Source organism: Selaginella moellendorffii, unplaced genomic scaffold (assembly GCF_000143415.4).
Source record: "Selaginella moellendorffii unplaced genomic scaffold, v1.0 SELMOscaffold_11, whole genome shotgun sequence".
In the NCBI taxonomy this organism is placed as follows: Eukaryota; Viridiplantae; Streptophyta; class Lycopodiopsida; order Selaginellales; family Selaginellaceae; genus Selaginella; species Selaginella moellendorffii.
Window position 1 is genome coordinate 1,169,536 of NW_003314272.1, and position 22,982 is coordinate 1,192,517.

The 22,982-nt window shown below is 51.0% G+C and overlaps 7 protein-coding genes across 13 annotated transcripts; 4 read left to right on the forward strand and 3 right to left on the reverse strand.

Moving 5' to 3' along the window:
- Positions 1-24: 24 nt before the first annotated feature.
- On the forward strand, positions 25-7,257 carry LOC9650950. Its single transcript, XM_024673580.1, has 16 exons — positions 25-669; positions 734-824; positions 870-1,198; positions 1,251-1,515; positions 1,567-1,803; positions 1,850-1,996; positions 2,042-2,302; positions 2,353-2,496; positions 2,552-2,809; positions 2,864-3,037; positions 3,096-3,954; positions 4,013-4,206; positions 4,265-4,360; positions 4,425-6,104; positions 6,155-6,320; positions 6,371-7,257. Exons 1-16 carry the CDS (start codon positions 134-136, stop codon positions 7,072-7,074), a joined length of 6,141 nt encoding a protein of 2,046 aa, XP_024529348.1. The 5' UTR covers positions 25-133; the 3' UTR covers positions 7,075-7,257.
- Positions 7,080-10,128, reverse strand: LOC112345898. The gene is made up of 2 exons (XM_024673588.1): positions 7,248-10,128; positions 7,080-7,179 (listed from the first exon to the last, which is right to left on the reverse strand). The coding sequence occupies exon 1, from the start codon at positions 10,106-10,108 to the stop codon at positions 7,262-7,264; it is 2,847 nt and encodes a 948-aa protein (XP_024529356.1). The 5' UTR covers positions 10,109-10,128; the 3' UTR covers positions 7,080-7,179; positions 7,248-7,261.
- A 565-nt stretch (positions 10,129-10,693) lies between these two features.
- LOC112346006 (pentatricopeptide repeat-containing protein At4g02750-like) lies at positions 10,694-11,923 on the forward strand. The gene has a single exon (XM_024673921.1). It carries the CDS (start codon positions 10,694-10,696, stop codon positions 11,921-11,923), a length of 1,230 nt encoding a protein of 409 aa, XP_024529689.1.
- Positions 11,924-11,932: 9 nt separating this feature from the next.
- On the reverse strand, positions 11,933-13,465 carry LOC112346007 (pentatricopeptide repeat-containing protein At4g02750-like). The gene has a single exon (XM_024673922.1). It carries the CDS (start codon positions 13,463-13,465, stop codon positions 11,933-11,935), a length of 1,533 nt encoding a protein of 510 aa, XP_024529690.1.
- LOC9658574 (probable isoprenylcysteine alpha-carbonyl methylesterase ICMEL2) lies at positions 13,433-15,544 on the forward strand. Of its 3 annotated transcripts, none has more exons than XM_024673593.1 (11): positions 13,433-13,511; positions 13,568-13,894; positions 13,961-14,037; positions 14,114-14,183; positions 14,234-14,314; positions 14,363-14,437; positions 14,507-14,608; positions 14,669-14,878; positions 14,942-15,085; positions 15,157-15,247; positions 15,307-15,544. In XM_024673593.1, exons 2-11 carry the CDS (start codon positions 13,617-13,619, stop codon positions 15,457-15,459), a joined length of 1,281 nt encoding a protein of 426 aa, XP_024529361.1. In that variant the 5' UTR covers positions 13,433-13,511; positions 13,568-13,616; the 3' UTR covers positions 15,460-15,544. The 3 variants fall into 3 exon arrangements, with proteins under 3 accessions (XP_024529361.1, XP_024529362.1, XP_002968738.2); XM_024673594.1 differs by having other exon boundaries at positions 13,451-13,511; positions 13,573-13,894; XM_002968692.2 differs by having other exon boundaries at positions 13,483-13,894.
- Positions 15,545-15,833: 289 nt separating this feature from the next.
- LOC9650952 (formin-like protein 20) lies at positions 15,834-17,263 on the forward strand. The gene is made up of 2 exons (XM_024673595.1): positions 15,834-16,266; positions 16,340-17,263. The coding sequence occupies exons 1-2, from the start codon at positions 15,984-15,986 to the stop codon at positions 17,260-17,262; spliced, it is 1,206 nt and encodes a 401-aa protein (XP_024529363.1). The 5' UTR covers positions 15,834-15,983; the 3' UTR covers position 17,263.
- Positions 17,264-18,168: 905 nt separating this feature from the next.
- Positions 18,169-22,779, reverse strand: LOC9650953 (ATP-dependent DNA helicase SRS2-like protein At4g25120). 5 transcript variants are annotated; one of them, XM_024673585.1, is made up of 30 exons: positions 22,615-22,779; positions 22,231-22,561; positions 22,132-22,173; positions 21,913-22,076; positions 21,703-21,865; positions 21,595-21,651; positions 21,433-21,538; positions 21,251-21,384; positions 21,135-21,209; positions 20,953-21,078; positions 20,773-20,904; positions 20,643-20,726; positions 20,477-20,590; positions 20,330-20,430; positions 20,210-20,276; positions 20,107-20,157; positions 19,986-20,063; positions 19,729-19,935; positions 19,636-19,674; positions 19,544-19,591; positions 19,403-19,489; positions 19,299-19,355; positions 19,130-19,251; positions 18,984-19,077; positions 18,884-18,934; positions 18,766-18,828; positions 18,647-18,706; positions 18,533-18,595; positions 18,359-18,488; positions 18,169-18,313 (listed from the first exon to the last, which is right to left on the reverse strand). In XM_024673585.1, the coding sequence occupies exons 1-29, from the start codon at positions 22,728-22,730 to the stop codon at positions 18,399-18,401; spliced, it is 2,922 nt and encodes a 973-aa protein (XP_024529353.1). In that variant the 5' UTR covers positions 22,731-22,779; the 3' UTR covers positions 18,169-18,313; positions 18,359-18,398. The 5 variants fall into 5 exon arrangements, with proteins under 5 accessions (XP_024529353.1, XP_024529352.1, XP_024529351.1 ...); XM_024673584.1 differs by having other exon boundaries at positions 18,169-18,309; positions 19,403-19,591; XM_024673583.1 differs by having other exon boundaries at positions 19,403-19,591.
- Positions 22,780-22,982: the final 203 nt, after the last annotated feature.

Here is a 22,982-nt window from a genome sequence, read left to right on the forward strand (position 1 = left end):
CTGGAGAGAGAGAAGGTAGCAATTAGGGTTCATGGTTCTCGCCCAGTGGCTCGCGATGGTGCTAGGTCGCGGGCCAGCGCCGAAGCGCCGATCGACCAGGTGATTCTGTGAAAGGTCGCGGCTTGGCAGGGCGATGGCGTCGGCGGGCTTCGTCCTGGGCTGGAAGGGGGACGAGGACGAGGAGGTGGATATTGGCGGGTCGGATGAGGAAGCGCCAGGGATCGAGAGCGCAGGCGCTATTATTCCAGCAGGGGTCGAGAGCGCAGCCGCGAGGAGGATTCCAGCCGAAGATTTTGAAGCTGAGAGGAACAAGAGCGCGCCGAGTCCGTCGATATTTCGGGGAAATGAAAGGGAGCTCCCGCTTCCTCCTGGCGGTAAGCAGCGTCTCGAGAATCGTGCTCTTAATGGCGCTCCAAAGCTTGGAATGGAAGCTCAGGATAGTCGAGGCTGCAAGAAGGAAGCTGGCGCTGCGAGGCGGGCAGAGAATGCTAATGGCACGGCTGCTTCGATCAAAGGCAAGGAGCCAGTGGTGGAAGAGGAAGACGAAACCATGGCATTTAAAAAGAGAAAGGTCGAATCTAGCAGCCTCCGGGATCTCAAACGCCGAAAAGACGGAGACTGGAGATCCAGCCAGTGGGTAGCTTGCGTGCTCTGCAAAAAGTGGCGAAGGTATGGCCAGAGTTTTATTTTTTTTTTCCATCTCTCTCGGCTGTACCAAACTTCTTGTCGGCAGGATTCCATTCGAGCTGACTGTGGAGAGGAGTACGTGGCACTGCAAGGAAAACGTCTGGAATTCCTCCATTGCAAGTTGCGAATGTCCACAGGTAGTTTGTTGTGCCTAAGATGTGATTAAATTCTATGATGTGCAGGAGGAGGCGAGCACCTTTGACAACATGCCTACGATGCGGGTAGATTTCCCAAACACATTATGCATATCGGATGGCGTTTTACGGAGAACCTCCACGCCTCTGGACAAGTCTGCTGCTCCTGTACCAGATGATATGACCGTCGCAAGCGAGACGATCATCGGCAGCGCTACTGATGCCACTGATAGAGCCGCCTCTCCTGCTGAAAACGGTGCCGCCGCTTTGGACGTTTCAAAGTCTGCTCTCAAGACGCTCACCCCTGAAGAAGGTGAAGCTGTAGCGAACCAAGATGTGAGCCCCTGTCAAGTCTGTGGTTTGGGGGGTCAAACCATGTAAGCTTGATAATTGATTTCTAATCTCGCCTCTAACTTTCAGTTCTTGCAGCTCCTGCTCTCTAACAGGATGCACGAGTAGATATCACTTTCACTGCTTGGTTCCTCCACTGACTTCTCGTCCTAGTGGAGGGTGGTATTGCAAGAATCACAAAGTTGAATCAATATGGCTCTCGAGTGCTGAATGCGGGGATGGTGGTCAGATGTACTACGTGAAGTGGAGAGGTCGTGCTCACCTTTATGATAGCGTGCTCAGTGAAGCCGTAGTAGCGAAGCTGGCATCGAAGAAGCTGACTCATCTAAAGAGGAATGGAAAGGTATTTGCTTGTTTTTTGGATGCTTCTAAAGTCTGACATGCAGCATTGCAGTTGCTAGAGTGGCAGCCGAGCTGGACAGTGCCAGAACGAGTCATAGGAATGCGACAAAATGATTCGCAAGAGATAGAATGGCTTGTGAAATGGACTCAACTCGGTTACGAACAATCCACATGGGAGTCTGCCTCTGCAAGATTTTTATTGGAGGAAAAAGGGCGGCTTTTGATCGATGTGTATGAGAAGTGGTGTGAAGTAGCGCGGCTGCGGGCTCGAGCTCCTCAGGCCGACAAGGTAACAATGTTTGCGTTCATACTAATGATAATATTTTCTCTTACAGGTTTCTGAAAAATGTGCGCGGCTTATAAAGCAACCTTCTTGGCTACAAAGTGTTTCTTTGCAAGACCATCAGCTGGAAATGCTAAACAATCTTCGCGATTGCTGGTGTAAGCAGAAAGGAGGCATTGTCTTAAGTAATCCAATCCAGGTACATGGGCTATTTGTGTCCCGGCGTGATTAACTCGTTTTGCAGGAAGAACCAGTTCCGGTTGTAGCCTTCTCAATCTCTTTGTGTCGGGAATTCAGAACAAAGGAGCCCATACTGGTGGTGACTTCTCCAGAGATGCTGCCGTTTTGGGAGAAGAAGCTTAAAGAGTGGACTCTTGATCTCAACGTAGTTATGTACTGTGGCACTCCTAATAGTAGGTACTTCATTCGACAGCATGAGTTCTCTCTGATCGAAGGCTGCGTCAAGCTACACATCGTGGTAACCACGTTGGATGTTGTGGGCTCGGTAAGCTTCCCCTTTTTATTTTTTAATAACCATTTTCATAATCAATGCAGGATGTGGATGTGGACTTTCTTAAAGGGTTTAAGTGGTCCTGTCTATTAATTCATGACTCTCGTCGAGCTCGGAGAAGTATATACAAAAATTTGGCGAAGGTGTCTTCCAGTTTTTGTTTGCTTTTCTGTCCAGAGCCTTGGAAGGTAGTGTGTGCGTTGTCTCATTGTGTATACTCATTATTTCTTATCGTTCTTTCAGTGGGATTCCGAAGAGCGTCAACTTATTGCGGAAGTTCTTGGAAAAGATAAAAGCGTTGACTGGAAGGAGCTTGTGGCCTGCCAGCACAATGCTGAACCTGTGAATGATCTAAGGGAATATTGGGTTCCGGCGCAAATGTCCCCTGTGCAGGTTCATCAGTATTGTTTGCTCATTGTAAAACACTTCGAGCTTCTGCGGTCTGGCAATATGTCTCAGGGGGATAATATTCTTCACGAACTTGTTTCTGTTCTTCGAGATGTAAGTTTTTTTATGTAATTATCTTCTGATAATATTCTTCTGTTTCTAGAGCAGTGTTGTAGTCATCCTTATTTGGTCTCGGAAACTTTGGTAAAATCTATCGGGGAGCTCGTTCCTAAGGGGGAGTGGCTTAATGCGGGGATAAGAGCGAGTGGCAAATTGGAGCTTATGCACAAGATGCTCTCGCACTTTTATCTGAACAAAAAGAAAACCCTTATCATTGTCCAGGTATCAAAAGTTCATCTGCTTGAGTATTGTTTCATAATTTATTTATTTTCTTTTTCAGAACACACGTTCCAAACAGCTCATGAACATTATTGATGATTATCTAAAGCAACAATTTGGCTCATATGGACGCATTGAGCGAGGAATGGATGCACAGGTTCGTCAGGCATCTCTCACAAGGTTCAACTCGCAGGACTCTAGCTGTTTTGCACTTCTTCTCGAGCGCGGTGCTGCTACATCTATTCCAAATCAGCTCACGGCCGTCGACGCGGTTTTTATCTACGACAGCGACTGGAACCCATGGAGTGACACAACGTGCATCCGAAAGCTTGGTCTCAACAACGTGACCGTGTATAGACTGTACAGCTGCCTCACTGTGGAGGAAAAGATTCTTGATGGAGCACGGGAGGATGTGGTGTCAATCGAACGCCAACTTAAGAATTTGAGCTTGAAAGCAATGCAAGAGATGCTTCGTTGGGGTGCGGCGGCTCTACTACAGATGGACGACTGGTGTACACAAAATGATGCAGTTACGGATCCAAGGAGAGGATGGAATGGTGCAACGGTCCCAAACGAGATTGGCAAACAACTGTTTTCTCTAGATGACGATGAAGTGAAGGCTGTTTCTCTTGGCAACCACGGAACACATCTCAGCGACAAAGCTCGAGCGATTTTGTCACACAGAGATGCGTCGTCCAAAGGAGTTCCTCTTTATGGTGTATCGTCCAAGGCTTGTGAAGACGGAAATTCGACGGCGGCGGATGAGTTCTGGTCCCCGCTTCTCAAGGGTAAACGCGAAAAGTCGCTCCAGTTACAGGGACAAAGAACGCGAAAGCCAGTTGAATATCGAGATTTTGAAGACATATCAAAGAGAAAGAAAAGGAAACTTACGTCACCAAGTTACCTAGCGGCCCACGGCGGTAAGATAAGTGTTTTGATGCTTGGGCTAGAATCGTACTCTTTTGTTGTTTATTACAGAGCTACGGCAAGTGGATGCTTCTGATACAGTCCGTCCGACTCCTGATGCTTCAACCCAGGTAGCAGCACCTCCAGTTTCGCAAAGTTCTGGAGGTCGTGTAACAACTTCGAGCAGCCAACGAGAGGAGCAGCTTGAGCGTCTCAGCAGTTTGCAGGGAGAGCTGATGTCCCTGGGCGAGTTCATAGAGTTACCAGTAAGCAGTGCTTGGGCTTTAACTGTTTGCAGTTGTCTCACTCGACTTTCTTTCGTAGGAGAATGTACTAAAGCGCGCGTTGGAATTGCTCACTTTCGTGGTAAAGAACCTGCGGATGAATAATAATTTCCGTCACGAGGTGGAGTTGTCCTTGGTATGTTCTATATTTAATATTCGTGTTTTTAGCTTCTGAAAGACTTATGCCTTCTTCTTGGCAGTGCTGGATTGCAGCAGAACAGATGGGCGTTGACTTCGACAAAGTGGTGGCGACTTTAGCGGCAACGAGCGAGGGGTTTAATGTGGACGAGCAGTCGCTGGAGGCTGTTCACAACAAGCTCAAGATAGCTTTGGGGGCCTTTCCTGCGTCTCGTTCACAAAACGGACAGTCTCCAACGGTAGCTGCCACGGAAAAAACCCAGCCAGCGGCTGTGTCACCACGGGCTTCTTTAGATTCTCCTCCCGGGGGATGTCGTGTATCGGTAGAAAAAAGGGACCTGTTGGAAGAAAAAAAGCAGGAACTGAAGACGAGGAGGAAAGCCCAGACTCAAAAGCTCCTGAACTCTCAAAAGCGAGTGTGGTGCGAGCTTATGGAGAACGAAACCAAGCAAAAGGTCCACCTTGAGAAGGTTTACGAAGCTGAATGCAGAACTATTCAAGCGTTGGGGACGGCTGAGAGTAGCCGGCTGCTAGCAGAGAAAGCCGAGGAACACAAGTTACGGGTGAAAGAACTTCAGACGCGGCTAGATAAGGAGAGAAGGGAATTGGGAGAGAGACAAACGTTCACGAGGAACAGGATGGGCGCGTTCTTTGCTGATCGGCTAAAGCAGCTGGACAACGGTGTTATGCCAATTGATACTACTCCGGCAACCGACAATACCGCTGAATTGCGGGAATGTCAACCTGAAAGTTCCGCCAACTTTAGCCACAAGGAACAGCAACTTCCGCGAGAAAGCGATGATCTCGGGCGTGGAAATTCTCGTGGTGTCCGTCAACAGCAATCTCCATGTGAGCAGCAAGCAGATCCTCCCATGATCCAGAGTGAAGACACTCCTGCTCGACCGCGAGTTTCTTCCGTTTCTATGACCACTGCGGAAGCCTCGCATCCTGTGCTTCCTGAAGCCCCCGTTCCAGCTCCTGAAATTGGTTCTAGCACAAGAGAAGAAGTCTCCGTTCCTGCTATCAGAAGTAAAGTAACTCAAGTTTATGCGAGCAGAAGCGAAGAAGTTCCAGTTCCGAACGTTCCTGCGAGCAGAAGACAAGAAGTTCAGCCTCCAAGCATTCCAGCGAGCAGGACAACTTCCATTGCTGCGAGCCGAAGAGAGGTAGTTCCGCTTACACGGGACGCTGCTATTGCTGCGAGCGGAAGAGAAGAAGTTCCAGTTACACGGGATGTTTCTATTGCTGCGAGCGGAAGAGCAGAAGCTCCGGCTGTTCCGGCTCCTGCGAGCAGAAGGGAAGAAGCCCCTCTTCCTGCGAGAACAGTAGAGGAAGTTCCACTTGCAAGTGACGTCGTCCCACCGCCAGCCAGCAGAAGCCAAGTCCCACCCGAGATCCCAGCGAGTAGAAGCCAGCAAGGACCAGCGACCGGGAGCCGAGCCGCAGTCGTTATTGCGTTACCAGCCAGCAGAGGCCAGGAAGAATTTCCACGTACTACTAGTGGTCGGGCCAACGAAATCTTTGCAGGGAACAGAAGTCAAGTTGTCGTTGCGCTTCCTGCAACGGGTCAGATTCATGCTGAAGCTCCTCTTCCTCTTGGCCAGAGTCCGCGGGTTCCACAGCAGCCGGTTTCCAACTTTGTGCCGCCAGCGCGCCTGTCTTCGCACTACGATCCACTGTCGCTGGAGGAGACGAGGCTGCAGAAAGAGATGGAGAAGATCAAGAAGGCGCGCGACGACGAGGTTGGTTTCATCAGCCTTTCTTTGCTCAACTTCCTCGTATTTGAGTTCAGGTGGCAAGGCTTTCGAAAGAACTGGAGGCGTTGAAACGGAAGCTCGAGGACGAGTGCAAAGCGTTCGCCCAGAAGGCGGAAGCGTTACAAGGCAACCTTGCAGCGGTGGCTGCCCAACGCCGCTTATCCGAGGCGCTAAGGCTGAAAGACAGCGTGCGCCTCAAAGGTACTATTTCATTTCTCCCTGTTTCTTTACAGCCATGCGTGGTTTCTCAGGATCTCCCGGACCGCCAGCTCCGGCAAGCGTGTGGCACAACTCCGTCATGGACTTCGCCGCCATCGCGGGCGCCAACTCGCGGCCGCAAGCTCTGGCCGGCTCCTCCTCTCCAATGGCCGCGATCTACAACACGCAGCATGGGATACTCAGAGTCCCAGGGCAGCACTTTGGCCAGCAGCAGCATCCTCAGCAGGTGATGGTCTTCCCGCCGCCATCGCCAACCAACGCGACACGAGCTCCAGATCTCCTCCGGCCAATCTCTCCCAGCTTCGCCACCCCATCAACGCAGCAGACGCATCACCATACGAGGCTCCAGTTCGTGCCAGTCTCAGCTTCTACGATGATGATGACGAGTCCAGCAGTAGCACCGCCTTCTCCCACGGTGGTGGCCACGACTCAAGAGCTCATGAACGCCCGCGTCAGCTCGCAGGTAATGTACAGGAACATAAGCGAGAACCTGCGGCTGTCCTGGTTGAACCAGGCTCACACAGGGACAGGCGGCGGCGGCGGTAGCTTTAGTAACACAGGAGTAGTACCAGCTGCCGCGGCCACTGACGTAGCTGTGGATCACGCGGCTCAAGCTAGCGCCAGTTCTGTAGCACGAGTTCTAGCCGGAGGCAACGCATTTATCGCCCAGCACCCTCTGGACTCCCGGGTGAGCTTGGGACACGCTGACTACATCTGCTTATCAGACGAGGAGTAGGGAAAGAGAAAACTGTTCGAGTGACTTACTAGGAGAACACAAGGGGACATAGGAAAACGAACAAACGCTGTTCGCAATTTTGGCTTTTACACTTCTGGAAGATCTCTGAAAGAAGCACGAGAGCGAGGTTTAGAGAAGATGTGATAATAGTAGTAGTAAAAGAAGCTACGAACCTTTTCACTAGCTGTCAGTCTCCAGTGATCATGGCGTCTGCGTCCCTGTTTGCTGCAGCCATGGCTTCTACGTCGACAAACTCGGTTGGATCTTGCTGTGCTACTCCTGCTGCTGATGATGGCGGCGATGAGCCATGCTGACTCCAAGCTGCCTGTTCTTGCGGTGTTTGTTCTTGTTGTCCGGCTTGGACAACGCCTTGCTGGTTCCAGGAAGCGTGAGCGTGAGCTTCCCACGGCGCTGGAATGGGACGAGTTGCCGGAGGGAGGAGCTCCATGTACGAAGGCATTGCTGGATCGGCCGCTAGAGAGCCACTGCCGTTGAGAACTCTGGGACTGGACAGGGAGCCGCTCTTGCTGTACACGAGCTCCGTCCTGCCGGCAGAGTAGATGGCGGACGTCGTAGTTTCCGGGAGTCTCAGCTCGATTCCAAAGCCGCCGCCGCCGCTACCGTTTCCACCACCGCTGCCTCCGCCATCTTGCTCCATCCCGCCAGGCGAGCCGTTTTCGTAGCACCCCGGTGGCAGCTCGCCAACGCCGACGCCGCCACCTTCAAATGCGTCCTTTTTCTGCCTCTTCCACCGCTTGGTCGACGAAGTACCGTCGTCCTCAAAGTCCTCTTCGCTCCTCTCCGTGTGGAGGTAGAGCCAGAGCTTCCTCTCGCCGTCGTAGCGTACGCACGGATCTCTCTCGTAGTGAAGCCTGTCCAAGGCACCACTCACCACCTGGTGAACTTGAGCCTCGGAAACGTCCTCGACAACGAACTGTGAGTCCCGGATCAATGCACACACGTCCGCCCGTGTCCCCACGCCACCAGGAAGCCGAGCAGCAGCGTCCCTCACCAGGCACAGAATCGTGACGTGCGGAGGCCGGTCCGGCTTGAGCATGGAATGGTCCCTGGCTTTGGAGTTCGGCTTTCCCCCGCCTCTTCTCAAAGGAGCCACCACCGACTTTTGCCCGTCCGAGCGCGTGTAAGCAAACGCCCGGTCTGGTACCGAGTAGCGAAGTATTTCCTCCTTCCGGAAGTAGGACCTCATGTCTTCCGAGCTCGGCGCGATGGTTATCAGACTCTTCTGCGCTCGCATGTCCCTGAATCTCTCCCTCTCGTCCACGGCCGCCGAGGCAACCGGAGGCGGCGGAAGTTGCAACTGGACCATTTGCTGCCGAGTTTCTTCGCCGTGCTTGTACCACGTCGCAAACGCTTCTTCCAGCTTCGAAAGGATCTTGGACGGTACACCCCAGTCGTCCGCCAGCATGTTGCCAGACTCGTCCACAGATCCCTGGGGGCCGATCCAGTACCAAGACTTCGACTCCTTCTCGTAAGTCGTGAGCGGCTTCCACCCCTTGGCTCCGGCAGGAGCAATCTTGGATGATAGGACTTTCAATGCTCCCCACGCTAAGTCTTGCAGTGGCTCCTGAGCCTGGAGGACTTTTCGATCCCCTGGATTTTCCTGCACTCTGCTGACAACCTCCGAGAAGGGAACGCAGAAAAAACCAGCTTTTGCTGCGCCATCGTCACTGCCGTTGTCATCAGTCGGACTCGACGGGCCACTGCTGGCATTCTTTGATAACGCTGCGTCAACGTTGGGGCCACTGTCCTTGGCCGGCGTCAGCAAAGCTCGCCTCAGAGCCGACAGGAACAAGATGATCGAAAATGGGAAGGTGACTCCCAGTTTCTTGATAACCTTCGACGGTGGTGGAGATTCCGAAACCTCTTTCTCAGCCGCCACCTTTTTCTTCGTCTTCTTCTTCTGCTCTGCCTCCTCGTTCCCTGGCTCGGCCTTCGCCACTCCAACGTCCACAAGAGCTTGCATTCTCTGCTTTCCCACACTGGAAGCCTTCTTGTCACTATCTTCCGAGCTCGTCATACTCTCATCCTCCCTGGTCCGCTTGGCCACCGAAGCCCTCTCCACATTCGACTTCCTCTTCTTCTCGCCACTCGTCAGCGAGGAGCTTGTATTCCCGCCACCACCACCACTGTCATTTCCAAAGGCCTCCGGATCATCCGAGACTGGAGACGCCGCGTTCTCAGCCTTCCCAGGAACAGACTTCTTCACAACACCACCTTTGGAGGCAGCTCTCCCAGCCTTTGCTAAGCCCGGCTTAGCTACAGCTCCCTTCGCTACCATCCTCGTGTTCCCATGCACGGCTTCAGCCACTGGCTCGGCAGCCTTGCTCTTCAACGCATCCTTCACTGTCTCGGGCATCTTCGCCTTCTGGACAGCCTTGAAAGTCTTCTCAGCCACCTTTGGGAGCTGCGGCTTCACCTTGGTGTCCTTCCACTTCCTCCAAATCTCTAGCCTCCCCTCGATCTCCACGTCCGGATACTCCTCCCACAGCTTTTGCATCTCCACGAACGAGCTCACCATGGAATTGTGGTACTTTCTCAGCAGCTGGTAGTGCTCTTTCCTCTGGAGACACTTAATCCCGTCCGAGTACTGCACCACATTGGGCTGGCAATGTCCTCCTTTCAAGCTCTCGAACAACTGGGCCATTGGATTCCCGAAGAAGATATTGCTAGTGCCCGAGAGAAGCTCCTTGAGCGTCGTCGCAAATGCCTCCTGGTCGATCTCCGGGGGCATGAAAGCCATGAGCTGCTCCCTCTCCTCCTCGGACAAGTAGAAATTCCAAGTCTCCAGGGACAAAATGTTCTTCAAGTCGGGAAGATCAAACAGCTCGAATGGGAAGCTGGCGATGGATTCCCCGACCTGGCAAGTCTCCATACCCTTGTCCGAGAGCTCCGATTCCGTAGAAACCTCCGAATCCTCGAGCTTCACCGCCAGCATTCTCCGGGGCGCAGCGGCGCCGGCATCGCTCGACGATCTAGCACCGCCAGCCCTGTGATTGTTGGCGAGAATCGCCATTTTCTCTACATCTACCTGAGCTCCACTCGCCTCCTCGATTTCTCCACTGGAGCCCTAGCTCCTAACGAACCGGGTTAGGGCTTGAGCGCCCAAAGGAATGATGACGTGGCGCTCGCCAGGCCGTTGGATAGGCCACTCCTTCTCCCTCCTCCCGGAAAGATCTTCCGCGAATGGTGCAAGCCTTCTTCCTCCTCCCGGATGATTAGAACAGAGTCCAAGAGAAAGAGGAAGCTCGCCAGCGGCGCTGCCAGCAATCTCGAGTGGATTCTCGCCGCAAACGCCAATCGACAGCCCGATCTCGACACCGCTAGCTGCGCCGACCTCATCGCGGCCTGTGGAGCGGCCAGAGATCTCAATCGCGGCAAGCGCATCCGCGATTCCATCATCCAGAGGAGCCCAGCGCTGCGAGAATGCGCCTACCTCTCTACCCGCCTGATCGAGATGTTTGGGCAGTGCGAGAGCGTGGAGGACGCGCGCAGAGCTTTCGACTCCATGGCTGGCCGGGACAAATACTCGTGGAACGCGCTCCTCCAGGCATATGCCCGGAATGGGCATCTGGAGAGCGCCAAGAATCTCTTCGACCGGATGCCACACAGGGATATTTACACGTGGACGGCGATGATGAACGCATCCGCGCAATCCGGACAGCTTCAGCTATCCACATTTCTTTTCAACCAGATGCCGTCCAGGGACATCGTTCCATGGACGGTGTTTATCACTGCACTTGCCAAGACCTGGGATATTCCTCGAGCTGGGGAATTACACCAAAAGATGCCCCAATGGAGCATTTTCTCTTCCACAGCGCTAATCTCTGCATACACGGAGAAGGGTTACGTTTCCCAAGCTAGAGAAATTTTTGATACTATGCCATACAAGACCGTCGTAACATGGAACGCTATGGTAACAGCCTATGCCGCAAACGGGCATATTGTTGACGCTAAGTGGGTGTTTGACAGTGCCACGGAGAGGAACGTAGTGACGTGGACTGTCCTCGTGGCGGGACTTGCCGAGTTTGGCCATGCTGACGAGGCTGCCCGGATGCTGGAAAAAATGCCACGTAGAGACACCGTGACTTGGAATGCCGTGATGGCAGCATTTGCCCGCCAAGGGCATTTAGATGAAGCACAGAAACTATTTGAAAAGATACCCGAGAAGAACACTGCGTCTTACAATGAGGTTCTGGCAGCATTGATCGAGCAAAACCGGATGGACGAGGCGAAGAGATTGCTCGAGAGGATCCCAGATCCAGACGTGATCTCATGGACGACGCTGCTAGCAGGATTTGCCCGGTTGGGGCATCTGGGCGAAGCTCAAGCTCTCTTCGATCGGATGCCGCTACAAAACGTGGTTTCGTGGACTACCATGGTCGCGGCCTATGCCAGAAACGATCGCGCAAGCGACGCAGTGGAGATCTTCCAGTCTATGGATCTGGAAGGGATCAAACACGACGAGGTAACGTTCTTGGACATCCTCACGGCGTGCGCGCATCTCGGCCTCGTCGATCATACCCGGTTCTTCTTCCTGTCAATGTGCCAGAACCGAGGCATCGATCCGCTGCTCCACCACTACCTCTGCGTTGTGGACGCTCTCTCTCGCGCCGGGAGGCTGGGAGAGGCCGAGGAGCTTCTCTGGAGCATGCCTTTCGAGCCCGAGACCGAGGCGTGGACAACACTGCTGGGAGCTTGCCGGATCCACGGCGACGCCAATTGTGGAGCTCGGATCGGGCTTCTGATCCTCGAGCTCAATCGCGATCGAGAAGCCCATCGAGGAGCACCTTACATGCTCCTGTTTGGAATCCATGCCGAGGGAACGTAACCCGGATCATCAAAAGGTGGCGGTCTTGGTTCCTCCATAGATGTTGGAGAGAAGAACATAGCTTGGAGCACAGCCAGGATCCAGCGCCAGTATGATTGTCTCAATCCTTGCCGCGCGCTTGGAGTCCCGGTGGATCTTGCAACCCGCTAGGAGCGTCGTCCAGGTGATGATCTGGGGGACGAAGGGCATGGAGTTGACGAGCTCCTCAGCAGCGTCCATTCTCCCAGCACGCCCAAGAACGTCGATCACGCAGTGGTAGTGCTCCAGGATTGGGGTCACGCCGCGGTCCAGGATCATCCACAGGAACTGCTGGACGCTCTCCTTGACGAGCCCCGTGTGGCTATGCGCCGTGAGGACGCTCACGTATGTGATCTCGTTGGGCCGCGACGATCCATCCTGCTCCATGACCTTGAAGAGATCGAGAGCTGCAAGGAACTCGCCGCTCTGGACGTATGCCGCCAGCATCGCGTTCCAGGAGATAACGTTACGATCGGGCATGGAATCGAAGAGCTTCCGAGCTTGCAGCAAATGCCCCTTTTGAGCATACGCTGCAAAGATCACGGTCCAGGAGACCACATTGCGATCTCGCATTGTATCAAAGAGGTTCTTAGCCTGTTCCAAGTTTTGGGTGTTGACATAGAGCTGGATCATGGAATTCACAGCTTGGAGGTCCTGTTCCGGCATTTCAAGAAAGAGGTTTTGTGCTTGTAGACAATGCCCACACTGGGCAAATGCGGTGACCATAATTGTCCAAGCTATCACAGTTCTTCCCGGCATGGCATCGAAAATTCGCTTAGACTCCTCTACTCTCCTGTGCTGCGCATGGATCTGGAGGAGCGCCGTCCAGGAGATCGAATTCCTCTCGCCCATGATCTCAAACAGCGCTCGCGCCTCGCCAAGATGCCCATTTTGGGCAAATCCCACCATCATCGTCGTCCACGACGCCCCATCCTGATAAGGCATTCGCTCAAACACCGCCACAGCCTCTAGGGTTCTTCCAGTGCCCATGAATGCCGCGCACAGCGCGTTCCACGACACGAGATTCCGGCGCTCCATGCTCGCGAAGAGGCGGCGCGATTCCCCCAGGCGGCCTCGCTGGGCATTGGCCGTGATGAGCGAGTTCCACGACACCAGATCCCTGTCGGGCGAGCTCTCCAGCATCTCGTGCGCGCGATCGAGGTCGCCGTTGATCGCGTAGGCGTGCGTGATGATGTTCCAGGAGAATCGATTGGGCGGCGCGATGCCGTCGAACACCATGCGCGCCTCGTCCACGCTGCCGCACCGGCTGTACATCTCGATGAGGAGATTCGCGAGGTAGCGATTGGCGTGGTGCTCGCCCTGCCGGATCCGTGCGTGGAGCTTCCGCCCCTCGGCGATGTCCTTGGCCCTGCCGCAGATCTTGACAAGCTCCGCCAGGGACTGCACGATTCTCCCCATTGCTCGCCATGCTCCCCAAGAACACCAAACGAATCTGGGCCGTCTATTCTCAAGAACACCGCGAATCCGAGCCGTCCATTTTGAAAGGAAGGGGCCGAGCACCATGGAAAAAGCCCTAGAAGCGGGAGACTAGCTCACGGCCGGCATGGAGGTAACGCGTCGTATTCTCGTTCTTTGCAGGGTGAGGGTGATCTCCCACTATTCCAGCACAGTGCTTCCAGGATTCCATGATCGATCTTCTTTCTTCTCATCCGCCATGACGGTCGTCAGGAGCAAATCCTTCGGCGGCTTTGCCTGCAAGGAGACTAAGGTCGAAATCCCGGATCAGCAGCAGGATGACGAGCTCTCGCGGCTGATTTCTCCTTCGGAATCCTTCTCCTTCGGCCACCAGCAACAGAGGCGGCGGAGGAGTCCGAGCAGCGAATTCTCGGGCCAGATCCAGTCGCAGCATTCGTTCCGCGAGGATGTCTCTCACGCAGCATCCGAGACATATCTTCTTACCAGGCTCACGTTCAAGCTCTTGAGATACTTGGGGTAAAGTATAGCGTTTTCATTGGTTTTTCTTCTTCCTCTTCATCTTTTCTAACTTCTAGATTCCAGGATTGGCTATCGATGGATGGTGAAATTCATTGCCTTGAGCCTGTACGCTACCTTTCTTATGCCAGGATTTATTCAAGGTAGCTCATTCAATCTTTCTTCTTCATTTTTTTTTCTCTGCGCTAAAATCTGGCTTTTCTTTGAGTTTTTTTATAGTTTCTTGGTACTATTACTTCTCAAAGCGAGTACATAGAAGCATCGTGTATGGTGATCAGCCGAGAAACAGGTGAGAGTTTCAGTTCTCGTTTTTCCTTGATTATAGCATTTTGGTTGTAGATTGGACCTTTACTTACCAGAGAAAACTGACGGATCTAAGCCTGCAGTGGCTTTCGTTACTGGTGGCGCGTGGATTATCGGGTTGGCCTTCACCCCTTTTCTTACACGTGGAGCTGATAACTTTTACAGATACAAAGCGTGGGGAGCTCTTCTGGGTCGTCAGCTTGTCGACAGAGGGGTAATTGTTGCGTGTATAGATTACAGGTCAATCTTCTATGGTTTAAATTAAAACATAAAAAAACAAGTTCTGATTCTTGTTGTTTGATTGAACAGGAACTTTCCTCAAGGTGGGATAAGTGACATGGTTGCCGATGTATCAACGGCACTTTCGTTTTTCTGCAATAACATTTCGAGCTATGGTGGGAATGTAGACAGGTAATTTGCTCCCTATCCATATGCATAATAGTCTAATATTTTTTTTTCTGCGTGGCATAGGCTGTATCTAGCTGGTCAATCTGCTGGCGCACACATTGCTTCCTGCGCTCTCGTCAACCAGGCTAGGAAAGAGGCCATCCACGGAAAATGCAATCTTTTGTGGAGTGCCACCCAGTTCAAGGCCTTCTTTGGCATATCTGGAGGATACAATCTTTTCAAGCTTGTAGATCACTTTCATAATCGAGGCCTGTACAGATCGCTCTTTCTGAGGTAAGTGCTTTCCGCTTTCTTCACTTCAAAGTTAAATCTCTGATGCCTTGGTTTTTAATCCAGTGTAATGGAAGGGGAAGGATCGTTAGCACAGCATTCTCCGGAAATAGTTGTTAGCAGCAGAGAATTTCAGCCGGCCGTGCCTTTGCTACCGACCATGGTTTTGTGCCATGGGACGGCCGACTACTCAATTCCTCACAGCTCGAGGTACGCATTGCTCCTTACTGGAGAAAAACTCACTTTTATTTTTTATTTTTTTCCTTTCTGCTGGATTGCAGTGTTAGCTTTGCCGAGGCACTAGGACGTGTAAATGCGAATGTGGTCACTAATTTTTACAAGGACAAGACCCACACCGACATCATCATACAGGTAGGCCTCTCTTTCGATTGTTTCCCGATGGCACGAAGCGATTACCGAATGCATTCCAGGACCCAATGCGTGGGGGCAAAGATGAGCTTCTTTACGACATACTCGAGGTGATATACCGAGACAACGAGGCCGAGGTTGATCGAGGGCGGCTGGATAGACGGATGCTGCCAGAGATTTTGCTCAAGCTCGCGAGGAAGGTGAGTCCCTTCTAGCAGCACCTCCGTGATACATATGTACAATATACGAGTGTATCTATCAAAGAAATCAATAGAGATGTTTGGTTTTCCTGGCGTCAAAGTGGCCCCCAAGCACTAGAAGTGAGGTAGATGCTCGCAGAATCTAGCACCACACGCATTCGTGAAAAAGAAGGAAGACGAAGGGTATGATGATTATAGCGGCGTTGTGGGGGTGTTTTTCGATGACTATATGGGGTTTTTGGAACGACAGATACGTGACGAATGGTGATGAAAGCTGGTCTTGACAATAACTCTGTCAATTGGCCACTAGAGGCTTAGACACAATCAAGGAAAAAGGTGGAAGAAAAAAGTCACGCAGGACTTTTATGTATAAGTCGCCGCTGCTACATGAAACCTCTCTCCACTTCCATTTTGCGTGTGTTTCTTGACAACACATTCCATTGTGCCAACTTGAGGAGTTTCCAAGTCTCTCCTAGAAAGGCTTTCTGGAGCTATGGTAAACAACGGCACAGCTGACGGGAGCAAAGCGTCACGTTTGGATGGATTTGCCTATAAATTGCGGCGACAAGGCGATCCGGATCATCATCCAGCCAAGCCAGCCTTCTCTAGTCGAGCAAAGCAAAACGAGCCAAGCCGAGAAGGAAATGGCCGCGTTTCACAAGCTCGCGATTCTTGTTCTTCTTGCTTCTCTTGGCGCCACTGCCGATGCGAGGAAATGGAGTCCCAAGAAGCCACCGGCGGTTCCCCCGATGGTCTTTGGCACCATCTTCTGCGACCGATGCATGGACAAGACCTTCTCGTTCGCAACCATCGCCATTCCAAGTAAGTTATCTAGTGTGTTCTTCCAAGAAGTTCGGAACTAGATTTGCTCTAACGCTCTTGCTTGATCACAAAGACGTGACCGCGATCATCCAGTGCGGTGACTTCCAGGCATCCAACACCACCTCCGAGTTTGGCGTCTTCGCCATCGCCATCCCGGCGGAGGTGGCCAGCTCCCCGGCGAAGCTGGCGTCTTGCTCTGTCAAGGTGGCCAGCGATTTCTCCAGAGTCGAGGGCGATCTCGGCACTTGCAACACTCCCGTCAAGTTCCAGTTCCAGCCTTGGAGCCCGCCATCGCCACCATCGATGCCCGCATTTCAGTCGTCGCTCAAAATTGCCCGTCCATGGCCCTTCTACAGCGCTGGGCCTTTCTTCTTCCAGCCGCCGGAACCTCTTCCATCCTGCAACGAGAATCCTTTCCGCCATCCAAAACCAGCAGTAGCCGATGATCAGGGCTCGAGCGCGGCTCCCCCTCCACACCCTGCTTTTCCAGGATTTGGAAACTTCCCACCATTCTTTCCTGGAGCCATTCCTCCGACTGCCAACAAAGTCGCTCCTCCTCCACACCCTGCGTTCCCAGGATTTGGAAGCTTTCCACCGTTCTTTCCTGGAGCGTTTCCTCCAGTAGATCACTCGACTGCCAGCAAAGTAGCTCCTCCTCCACACTCTGCGTTTCCAGGACTTGGATGGAACTTCCCACCATTCGTTCCTGGAGCATTTCCACCGGTAGATCACTCGACTGCCTTCAAAATGGCTCCTCCTCCACACCCGGGATTTGGATATCCTCTGAAACCAGCACCACACGGCTCCAACAAGGCGGCTCCTCCTCCACACTCGACTCCATTCCCAGGATTTGCAAACTCTCCACCATCCTTTCCTGGAGCATTCCCTCCACATCCAAGCTCCAGCAAACCAGGAAGCGCTCCGCCAACGCATGGATCTCACTCCACTCAAGCACCGCCACCTTTCCACGGAACCAAGAAGCATCATCACCCATAAAAGCTCTGCAAAAGTATATGGAACTTTAGATCATCAAAATAAACAAGCAAAGTTTTGGAGTTTACCTTGTGACCGTTTCCTCACTGATTCTTTCTCCCTTCCACTTGGCGAATCTAATAAATCCTCCTCTTCCTGTCCAAATGTCCAAAAAGAATGGCGATGCTGCTACTTCTCGCCATGCTACTCTCGCCACAACTCCTCGCGGCCAGCGCAGCGAGAGACCTCTACATCGCCGAGCTATCGTCTCCCTCGTCCACTTTCCTGCCGAGGATCGTCCTTGGCCACGCCATCTGCGACACCTGCTGGGAGATGCAAATCACCGCCAACTCGATGCCTCTTCCCATCCTGAGCTTTGCTTGTTCTCCTCTTTTTCTTGTGTGATCTGTGCAGACGTTACCGCAGCTGTCGAGTGCTTCGATGCCGGCGGCCGGATCATCCTCCAAGAGACGAGTAACACCCGACAAAACGGGAGCCTTCACGGTGGAGCTCCCGCTCCAGATCGCCGACTCGGTTAGCATGCTCTCGACATGTACGAGTCGAGTGGTGAGGGGGCCACTCAATCACTGGTTGCCGGATGGACGGCAAGTCTATGGAGTCGGGCCCTTCATGTTTCGTCACCGAGCAAAAGCTCCCGCATTGCAGTGGCGATCACTGGCAGCAGCAAGCCGCAAACGCAATCCTCAATCCCTTCGCCTTCGTCGTCAGTTTTCCCTCGACTGCTACCATCGTCTGCATGGAGCGCTTCCAACACTGGAAGCGGTGGTCTCCAGGTCAACCTCTCCCTCCAAATCAGCACTTCCTCGTGTCTTCTCCCAGTTCTTGCAGCAACTTTTCCCCGTCCACTTCTTCGTCATCTCCATCTCCGGGAATTCCAACCTTCCCATCTCCACTGTTTCCATTCCAGACTATTCCAATGAGCACTCCCTTCACCATTCCTTTCCCAAACGTTCCCAGTATTTCTTTCCCAAGCGTTCCCATCCCTACGAGCATTCCTTTCCCGAAGATTCCCCCAATAACCATCGGTCCGACCACTCCAAGTACACCAGCCTTACTGTTGTGAAAAGTTAGTGACTGATCGGGATTGTCCAATACTTACAGGATCTGTATTTCAGCAAACCCCTTTCCCTGATAGATGATCACAAAGCCTTGTACTGCTCGATCAACTTCGAGGCGTGAAGACGTGAAGATGGATTCACAGTGCAACCGAAGCTCCGAAGAAACGCAATCTACAATCAGAGTTTTAGAGGGTCTATCGGTGCACATCCACAACCTGTTTAGCTGTTGCTGGAACGGAGCCCATTGTACGCTCAGAACATTTTTGCTGGAAGTACTCCTGGAGAGGCGCCTTATCAGACGAGTAAAATAAAATAATGTGAGAACAAACCTGTCGTTCAGCCATGTGTACTGAGCGCTCATGTGCAGGAAGTTTTTCCCACTTGACAATCTTATACAAATACAAACCGAAACAGCTTGCTATACGTATTTCCGGCCAGTAAAACTTACCTGGTCGGCGTACGCAAATGCTGCATCATCTGTCAATGAACGTTTCAACGCGTGCAATGTATCCTGGGTAAATTACGAAATAAAAGTTGATAAAGCGTATTTCTATGAATATAAAGACCTTATTCTTCGCAGTTTTTGATCGCAGCCGCTCGTCTATAGCCAAACCAACCTACAATTGAAATGACCACCATCACAAAAGCGTGTAAAATTGGTCTTACTTTCATGAGCAGACGTTTTGGATCTTGAAAAGCAGACTTCTTAGCCCATTGATGAAATATAGACGCGATGGTAGACCTGGCTTCGATATTGAAACTACAAAAACAGCTTCGTTAGTTGCACAAAATTGATCTATCAATATTTTCACCTTCTCAAAAACGCGGACGAATCCGTTAACGCGTTCTCGTCCAAAACATCCTTGCTAGACGAGTTACACACTAAGCCTGGAGGTTGCAATAGCTTAAATTTACCAGGACAGTCAGATAACCCCTGAAAAAAATCTATGAGAACAATGGCAAGCACAAGCAGGACCTTGCCTCGAACTGCAAATGCTGTCGCGGCAATTCACTTAAGAATCGCGATGGCTGCAAGATCTGAAAGAACAGCATAAAAAAATATTGAAAATAAATGTTTTACAGACCTGTCTTTGTGGGCTAACCACTATATATACTATATATAATTTCTTCCTTGCGCGAGTCATTGCAACGTAAAACAATCGCCTCTCTTCCTGTAACGGAATGCCAATAAATCTACAAAGACTGCTTAGAAGAAATAGCCATACCTCCAAAGATGAAGACTCGTGAAGCAGTGGCGTTTCCATATCGTTGGCCTAGAAAGATGAAATCAAAGCTAGCAAGAAGAGGGCAATCTTACCTTCACAATGAAGACGCTGTCCCACTCCAGTCCCTTCGACTGCAAACACAGAGAAAATGCTAAAAGAAACATATAAAGACGATAGGTTCACACCTGATGCATTGTTGTCAACGTTACTGAATTATGATTTTCTTCTCTGCGAGTTCGAAAGTTCTCGGTCTCTCGAACAGTTATATGGTCCAGAAAATCTTTAAGAAGCACTGAGCATCCCAGCTGCCGAGAATTTGGTTTCACTTCCTCTTGAAGCCTAATGTGCTTACACAGAAATTCGGAAACATCATCCAAAAGATAGTCCAACACCTGGAATCCAACACAAGTTAGACATATTTTAAAGAAGAATGTTTGCTCACAGTCCGACAATCTTCATCCTCGTTCAAGAGCTTTCCCCCCGATTCATCCACGACTGCACGAGATTCAAAAGCGCGTCTCTGCATAACAGGATAAGCATCTTGTTGAGAAACTTACTCTCACCTGAGGTAGCATATTCAATACAGCGGTCACTAGGCTCGACAAAGATTGTTCCTGGTTCAAAATGCAATTCATCGTAAAAATCAGATAGCCAGGGACTGCAAACCTTGGCAGCCAAGCGTTTCACCATCTCCACGGTAGTCAATACTTTCCGGCCTTGGCTAAGTTGGCGCCTGAAAAAGAGAAGAAATTTTTTTTGCACGCATTTATAATGCTTATGCAAGACCTGCTAAAGGTACCCGAAACTTTTGCCGTAAAAATAATCTCTGCTGCTTCAAGAAAACTACACTTTTCATTTTTTGCGTACTTTTCCACGTACTCCACTGCCTGAAAAATCCCAATGTCTGTATAAGATAGAAAACAGATATCATACCTTCTTTGTTTCCGTTTTATCACCACCATATAACGCCTTAAATACTCTTCTTTCAAACACGGTCCCACTTCTTCCTAAAGATGTCCACAATAAAGCAATCACGTCTTTAACCACCTACAATATGCAATGAAAGTCAGCCAACTAGAAAAGAAAGTGAGCATGGAACCTTCTTGCGGTAGACTGCTACTCCATGCATATTGAACGGAATCTTTCGACTACGGAAAGCAGATTGAAATATTTTACCTGTGACCTGCAAGCGAAAATGACGATAGAGAGAAAATAAATCAAATACACACCTGTCGTCTGTAGAGTATAGCAAAGTTTGCAAACACCGGCTTGATGTCACTGGCAATTGATGCCTTTTCCAGGATTTCATCAACCACAAATGCGCACTGTGCTTCTTCATTTCGGCACTCCATAACAACTATCTGGTGAACCAAAAACAGTCGGCAAAATATGTTCTGAATTCCTGATACCTTTTCTCCAAAATCGTTATCCGTTCGCACAACTTTAGCGCTGCAGCCTGAATCATTATGTTGAATGACACATCTCGCTGCTTCTACAATACAGCCAGTGGAGCGATAATTTTGGTGTAGTCTCACCTAAGCACGCAGACAACAAATCACATGACTACGTTATTTATTTCAGCTTTTTAGACCTCTTTGTGGTTTGGAAAGTCATTCCGGAATGTGGAAAAACCGAGAGAGTTGGCACCATTGAAGCTGAAAATGGACTAGCAAAAGAAAATATTAGCAGAACGTAGAGATGTCTTACTTGATCATCGTCCCCAACCACAGTGACCCTCCCGTGCAGAGAAAGAAGCCGCAAAAGCTTGTACTGCATCACACTCGTATCTTGGAATTCGTCAACCAGTACATATGCCCAAATGTTGTGACATTCCGCTAACACTGAAAAAAGGGTGTGAAAACGCATTGCAGTACACTGCACGCTTCTACCATCAGGATGATCAGTTAAAAGCTTTACAGCAAATCCAATGAAGTCATGGTAGTCCAGCGAATTGCAGGATGCCAGTATTCTTTCGTAATGCCTCAGAATAGCTGCCTGCACGGGTTTCGCTAGTAACAAGTTGTCCAAACATAGAGAGGAGCAAGAAATACCCCAAGATGATTTCCTGATTTCTCAATCTGCTCAGAATCCTGTCCGGAAGCTTTTACCTGCGACAAAATTCTTAGCCTCCGACATATCATTATAATTTTCGAAACAACCTGCGTTACGAACTGCTGCCATTTTTTCGCCCGTTCTCTCCACACTTCGGGTTTCTGAGCGTCACAGCTTTCTGTTGCTTCCAAAGCTAACCGTGTTGCCTCAATCACGGCCTTCCGTTGCTGGCTAGCTCCATAAACTAGAAACTCAGATGTCCTGTTCAACCTGCGAATCTACTGCTTAGCAAGCAGCATGACACAGGAACAGCTTACTTCTCCGCATGAGAGCGACAGAGTTGCAAGCAAAAGGAATGAAACGTCGAAATCATAAGTTCCTTGGACGCCTCCTTCCCCACCACAGCAGCGACACGGTCCATCATCTCCGTTGCAGCAGCTGTCGTGAAGGTCATTCCTAGAATGTTCTTGGAGTCTACCCCCTGTGCCGAACCCTTCAGCTTTTTAACAAAAAAAAACAAAGAGAGGACTGCATACCTCGTTTAACAATGTCAGAATACGTGCGACCATTGTAGAGGTCTGATAAACGAATCGACGTAGTCAGAAAAAACTAGGAATGAAAAAAAAAGTGTGTACCTTTCCACTTCCCGGCCCGGCAACAATCAGAAGTGGCTTATCAATGTTGCTCAGCGCTGCATCCCTTTGGGACACATTGAGCTTCCGGAGATACGTTGGCATGTCCGCTGCAGAACCTCCATCGCGAGCGTCTTCATTCCTCTTGCTACAAAGCCTATCAATCTCCTCGAAAGCGTCATCATCAAAATCGTCGAAGTCCTCAAACGCCCCCAATGAAGTATGGGGACCAACAGTGGATACTTGTGCTTTCCCTCCACCCACAGCAGCATTCACATCCACATCCGCGAGAGGCGGCCTCACCCCGCATACCTTCTTCCTGTCAGGGCTCTTCCTGCCACGATCTCTCACCACATTTTTCCGAGAGCAAAAGCAATCAATCGATACCTCTGGTCCAAATGAGCGCCGGCGCCGACGGATTTCCGAGCCAGCCGCGCCTTGGCAGCGCGATGGCTGGCCAGAATCCGTGCTCGCTGCTCCTCGCTGGGCACGCATCCCTGCATTTCAAAACCCTAGAGCGGGAAAAACCTCCAAGGGTGTTTTGCTAGAGACCCATAAACCCTAAAAGTAGAAAAGAGGAGAGCAATCATGGCTTCTGCTTGAAGCAACGGATCTTTGAAAGGTATGAAATTGCATTCTCGATTGACACAGTGATCTTTTTTACGTGCTATATATGAAATTTTTCCAAGTGGTATAATTCTAATCTTGCAAGTGGAGTGGAGTCTTGATCACGACGCCTGTGCACATAGGAATCG